Source organism: Tupaia chinensis, unplaced genomic scaffold (genome assembly GCF_000334495.1).
Source record: "Tupaia chinensis unplaced genomic scaffold, TupChi_1.0 Scaffold148049_1, whole genome shotgun sequence".
NCBI classification, from domain to species: domain Eukaryota; kingdom Metazoa; phylum Chordata; class Mammalia; order Scandentia; family Tupaiidae; genus Tupaia; species Tupaia belangeri.
The window spans coordinates 882249-888801 of NW_006207899.1; the positions used below are offsets into that span (position 1 = coordinate 882249).

The 6553-nt window shown below is 41.8% G+C and overlaps 1 protein-coding gene and 2 pseudogenes across 3 annotated transcripts in view; all 3 read left to right on the top strand.

The window, feature by feature from the left end:
* The window catches only part of NDFIP2 (Nedd4 family interacting protein 2), a 113209-nt gene that overhangs the window by 82253 nt on the left and 24403 nt on the right, over positions 1 to 6553 (top strand). For all 3 annotated transcript variants that reach the window (XM_014584866.1, XM_027768931.1, XM_027768930.1), the window contains exon 5: positions 19 to 66. In XM_014584866.1, coding sequence (XP_014440352.1) covers positions 19 to 66 — 48 coding nt within the window. The remainder of the gene's footprint in view (positions 1 to 18; positions 67 to 6553) is intronic.
* On the top strand, positions 380 to 5613 carry LOC102488282 (phosphoglycerate mutase 1-like; annotated as a pseudogene).
* Positions 5628 to 6553, top strand: part of LOC102488700 (phosphoglycerate mutase 1-like) — a 2326-nt pseudogene continuing 1400 nt past the window's right edge.

Sequence of the window (6553 nt, forward strand, 5' to 3'; positions counted from 1 at the left end):
TACGATGAAGCGGAGAAGGCTAAAGCTGCTGCAATGGCAGCTGCAGCAGCAGAAACGGCTCAAAGAGTAAGAACATGTTATCATTTCTTTTGATAATGTTGCTGCTGTTCATTAGGTTATATGTATGTTTGTAACAGTTGTGCCTCAGTCTCTGCAGGGGATTAGTTCCAGGAGCTCCTGTGAATACCAAATTTCGGATGTTCAAGTCCCTTTTGTAAAATGGCATAGTATTTCCATGTAACCTGCACACACCTTCCCATATATTTTATTTTTTCAATTTATTTTTTCCATGAATGAAAGACAAAGAGAAACAGAAAGATATCACCCCAACAGAGTCCCAGTGTTATGACCCATCTCCAGCTCCAGCCAACCCTGGATCATGGGCATACACGTGCCCACTGCACCCAGGGAGGACTCCAGATGGGAACCTGGAGACTTTCCATGTGGATCAACCTTACAGAGCCTTATTCCACAGCTGTGCCACAGCGGCCCTCCTGTATGTTTTATATTATCTCTTGATTAGATGTACCTAATGTTAGCATTAGATACAGGTGACAAGTGTATAGGTAAATTTCTTCAGCATCTCCTTTATTATTCTTTTATTTTTGAATTTGCCAGAAGTCATGTGTACTCACAAGAGAGACAGGAAGAAAGAAAGGGGAATGAGAAAGCCACATCACAGTTACTTCTCTTCCATCTCTCCTGCCCTTCAGGATTTTGGGCATGTATGCACACATGTCCAGTGTATCTCCTTCTTCTTTTTTTTTTTTAAATGATTTATTTTAATTTTACTTATTCCTCCTTCATTTATTTTACTTTGACCAGAGAGAGACACAAAAAGAGAGAGACACAGAGAGAGAGAGGGAAAGTGAAAAAGGAATCCACCAGGTCTGGGACTTGAACTATGGTCAGCCATGTGGGAGGGTCCAGTGCCTTAATAACCATACCACCTGCTGGCCCCTGTCCAATGTATCTTCTAAGCCACCAAGTCTGGGATTTGAACTGTGTAGCTGACCATGTGGGGTTCAGCTGCCTCTATTACTATGGTGTACTGGCCAACCCAGCATCTCTCTTGTAGGGAGCCACGTCTTCCCCCATTTCATAACAGTGAGTGTCTCTGGACTTTACCCATGGTAAATTTAATCCATGGAAACAGAACCATAGAAATGGAGGGCCCCTGTAATATCACAGGTAGTTCTCTGTGTATCAGAGTCTGTGTGTGGATAGTTTTTTGTTTTTATTATTTTTTAAATATTTACAGTTTATGTGTGTTACCATTTTCAGTGAAATTATACTCTCCTAGTTAAATTCACCTTCCCTGTTCCTTGGCCTCCTCATTTGTGTTGATCTTCTCCTTCATCATGTTTCAGCTGTGGTCAGTCGTCTTGGACCTTACCTCCACTATCACATTGATTGCTTCCTAAATTGTGAAGGTGTCTTACATGCTAATCATCACCTCTCTCCTTTTAGCTCTCACTCTCGTTACCACCACGTCTACAGTTTTTCTCTTTCATTGGATCTCAAGTCTGTTGAACTCTTCACTGTCCCTTGACTTATTTCCCTCTTTAACATAGTTTAGATTTCATCTTCTGTCACTAAATCACGAGTCATCTTTTTATATATTTTTTTAAATTTTTTTTTTTTGAGAGATTTTCACTATAGGGCGCGTGCGGTCGCCAGACAGACAAAGAGACATAGAGACAGAAAGCGAGAAATTACCCCCCAGGGGAGATGGTCACGCCACAATCCCTTCTCCTCTCGGGATCTTGGGCACGCATGCACACGCGCCCGGCGTGAGTTTTAAGCCACCGGGTCCAGGAAGCGAACCGCAGTCGACTACATGGGAGTCCAGCGACATAGCCATTATGCTAACTGCTGGTTCCCTCCTCTTTATATTTTATATATTAGCATAGCTTGTTTAGTGAATAAGAAAGAACTCATGGTAGGCTAAAAAAGCACTGAGAAATTAGTTACAAGGCCTTCAGATTGTTTTTATCAACTAATTGTTTTTACTCTTTTTTTTAAAAAAGAGAGATTGTTCCTATAATGTGTGTGTACTTCCTGGAGAGAGAGAGAGAGAGTGAGAGAGAGAGCGCAAGAAATCACACCCCACCCCCCCTCGGGGAATGGCCACACCATAGTCCCTTCTTTTATATTCTCTCAGGATTTGGGCACGTGTGTGCATGTGTACCTAGTGTAAGTTTTAAACTGCCAGGTCTGGGACTTGAACCGCTATCTACTACTTGAGAGTCTAGTGATGTAACTGTTACACCATCTGCTGGTCCTGTTGTTTTTTCCCCTGTAATATACCCAATCCTAGAATTCTAGAGGGATGATGGAGAATTTTTACAAGTTCTTTCTACTTCATCTTCCTGTCTTAATAGAGAGAGAATCAGTGAGTTATATGTTTGTTATCATTTGTTATTCTGGTAAAAAAAAAAAAAATTGCAGTCCCAGTAACAGAGTAAGTAAAATATATGTGTACTGCTCTATGGCCAAATAGAAGGTGGACATTGTTTATATTTTAGTGGGGCTGCAAGCAGGGCTATAATTTGTTGCCTTTTTTTCATTGCTTCAGACTTTAGAGCTGTCATTTCAGATCCCTAGATTTATCCCATTTTGTTGAAAACAAAACAAAACAAAACAAAAGAACTTCACTCAGGAAGCTGTAGAATAAGGGGAGCCAAGGGAGGGAGATGTACTTTCATATGTAACATTTCCCCTTGCCATGAAAGCCAGAGCTCAGCAAGGAGATTGTCTTGAGAGGTGAGCCTGTTTCCCTGGTGGGTTTCTTTCATCAGCCATCCCTTTCCACACTTGCTCCCAGTCCTGTCCTCCAGCACACACAGAGTTAAACTTAACCTGAATAGGAACCCCACAATCATTTATCACCTGCTTATTTATTTACTTTTTTACTTCTTTCTTTTTTTGAGAGAAATTTTTGCTATAGGGTGCTTGTGTTCATGGGGGAGACAGGGAGAGACAGAGAAAGAGACAGAAAGTGAGAAACCAGCCCCCCTGGGGGGGAGGATGCTTGGCTATGCTGCAATTCCTTTTCCTCCATCCTCCTCTCAGGATTTTGGGCATGCATGCACATGTGCCCAGTGTGAGGTTTATGCCACCAGGTCTGGGACTTGAACCACGGTCGATTACATGGGAGTTCAGCCACAGAACCATTGCCTCATCTGCTGGTTCTATTATTTATTTATTTCAAGGAGGAGAAGAGAGACAGTTTTTGACAGGATCCTGCCACGCCATTATCCTCCTCCAGCCTAGCAGTTAGCTAGGATTATAGGTGTCCGCTGCTATATCTGGCCTGTTTAGGTTGGTCCAGGAAGCAATCCTTGGCCTCCTTTGTATACTCAGCCTCATGTAGCAGTGCCCTACTACTAGTGTCTCTGTGGCTTGGTCACCAAGTTTGTATTTTATCCCTTTTCCTTTGCAGAAGGGAAAGTAAATCTTAAGACTGACAAAGGGCTAGTTAGTGGCATGGTGGTTAAAGTATCTGGATCCCACATGGCTGACTGCACAGTTCAAGCCTTGGACCCTGCAGCTTTACAAAGTGTCTTGAGTATATGTGTGTGTGCATGCCCAAAATCCTGTATGGAGAAATGAAAGAGAAGAGATTATTCCCCATGGAAGGACCACCTTTTCACTTTACCTCTCTTTCTTTCTCTCTTTGGCTAGTGCACATGCCCTCTGATAAATCAGAAAAAAAGAAAGACTGTATAAATATACCTCAGTCATTTGAGGTTTTTGATGCTGTGGGGGGAGAATCATGGAGGAGAAGGACAGATCCATAAACTGTGGTGTTTCTGTCACATCACCACTAGGTTGCTAAACACATGCACCTCTCCGTGAAGGAGATTGGTAGTAACTCCTTTTCTCAGGGGATGTCTCTGGAGATCCTGGCAGTGACAAAAGTTGTTAAAAAGTACTGTGAACTGTGAGTCCTCTAGTGTCATAACCTCCATGTGATAGAATTGTACAAGAAAATAGGAGGCGTTAAGTCTTGCTATCTATGCTTTGAGAAAAGTTTAAAGATAGTTTTAGTGTTTTTTGAGGAAAAAGTCTCAAGTATTACTATTTCATTCCTTCACTGACATCATTTCCAGTTCCTTATTTTAGGAAATAAGTAATCCTTAGCCCTGGTTACAAAATATCTATAAAGAAAAGTTTCCTGTTTTTATCTGCTTCTGATATTGTTAACACCAACTTGTGGGCATTGTGGAAAATGTCATAGAAAGCAAAGCAGAACTGTACACATTAGACTTAGGTCTTTATAAAACAAATCTTTTAAATTCATCTGTGCTTTTTTAACCCAAGATTCTAGCACTCTCTTTCTGCAAAGTCTGAATGTTAGTATAGGAGGTTCCATACCTGATTCAGATAAAAAACAAAACAAAAACAAAAACAAAAAACTAATCAGTACTCGAAAACACAAGAGTAGATCTTAAGTGTGTTCACCACACACAAAAAGATACAAGAGGTATGCATGTAATAGTGAAGTGTGCATACTGCTAATTGGCTTTAGCTAAACTACACAATACAGAACTTCATGGTGTATATGTTTATATATATTACTTATTTATTTATCTGTCTATATACTTTTTATTTGTTAGTTCAAAGAAAACTTTAAAAAAAGCTTGATGTGATTCACATTTAAGTGCATTAAATTGTAAATGAGTCTCAGCTGGGTGAACTGAAAGCTTATTTCTTAAATCACCTTTCATTTGGAGAATATAGGTAGTCAGGAGACTTTGAAATGATACTATTCTCTATTTCCTATTTCTGTTGTATGGAAGTGCATGTATATTATGGAATGATTAGTTAGATTTATGAAAATAACCTCAGGGAGGACGCAGGTGTGACTGGGAGGGTGGGCTGTGACTTCAGAATCTCCCCAGCCCTGTTGGTGTAGCATCCCCAGCTGTTGCCATGGCCACCTCCAGGCTGGTGCCCATCTAGCAGTGTGAGAGCACTACAAACCCGGAGAACTGCTTTGGTGTCTGGTATAATGCTGACTTCAAGCCCAGCTGGCAGGTGCTGCAAGATGCTGGCTGTGACTTTGACATCTGCTTCACCTCAGTTCAGGCAAGAGTGTGATCTGGACCTTTCAGAATGCACTGGATGCCACTGACCAGATGCGACTGCCAGTAGTGAGGACTTGGCACCTCAGTGAATGGAATTACGGGATTTCACTGGCCTTAATAAAGGAGAAACAGTCTTCAAGCATGGTGAGGTCCAGGGAAGGATATGGAGGTGCCTCTGTGCTGTCCCACGAACCCAATGGAGCCTTACTGTCCCTCCTGCAGCAGCATCAGTAAGGATTGCAGATTTGCAGACTTCACTGAAGGTCAGCTGCCTTCCTATTAGTTGCCAGAGCTTTGACCTTTCGGAATGATGAAATAGTTTCCCAGATCTAAGAGGGGAAATGGGTACTAATTGAGCCCATGGCAGTAACCTTCAGGAAATTTCAAGCATCTGGAGGATCTCCTGGAGACTATCATGGAACTGAACCTCCAGACTGGTATCTCCATTGTCTATGAATTGGACAAGAACTTGAAGTCTATCAAGCCTATATAGTTCTTGGCGAATGAAGAGATTGTGTGAAGCTATGTAAGTCCATGACTGTCCAAGGGCAAGGGCAAGAAGTGAAGCCAAGCGGGCAGACTACTGTCGCAAGGAGCCCCTTCCTTGCCCTTCCCATCACTCTTCCCTTCTCTTCTGCACATGTCCACAGCTGAAGGCACTGGAAGTTGAAGCTGCAGATGGGAACCAGTGGCTCTTATTTTCATTCAAGCCATTTTATCACCTGCACATACTCCCACCATACACTCTACGAGAATGCGTCTTTAGGGTGTGGGTTCTCAGTCCAGGTGATAGAAGATTCCTCTTATCTAGGAGAGTTGAGAAGTAGTAACTAGGGTTTTTGCTAGTGCTTTGTTTACTTTGGATCTGCTTTGAGTAGGGCTAGGAAGGAGCTGGGCAAAGGCTCGACCAATGAGCAGAAGTCAAAGAGTCTATTAATGTTTCCAGGAGCCAGCTCTGTATTCTGTAGGCAAGTCACTGGTGGGGGGCTCTAGTCATTCCACCAGAAGAACATATAACCTGCATGGTGATTAAAAAACAACAAAACAAAATGACTTCCTCCCTGACCCTAGAAGAGCTGGCCTGGGAGGGCTGGGATCAATCCTGATTTAAGGTGTTTGATTTGCTTTTACAAAAATGTATATACATAAATACATACATAAAATTACATAAATAAATAAATCTTAAAAACAAAACAAAAAAGCCCTGCAAATAGAATGGTCTTTTCCTTTTTTTATTATTTTGAAGGTTCTTTTACTATAGTACATATGCTATCTCTAGAGAGACAGAGAAAAGGAGAGTGAGAAAGCAGCCCCCAGGGAGTATGACCATGCCACAATCTCTTCTCCATCTTCAACTTGGGATTTTGGACATACATGTACACACTCCCTATAGGAATTTTTAAGCTGCCATGTCCAAGTCTTGAACAGTTTTCAGCCATTGGGAATTCAGCACCTTAACC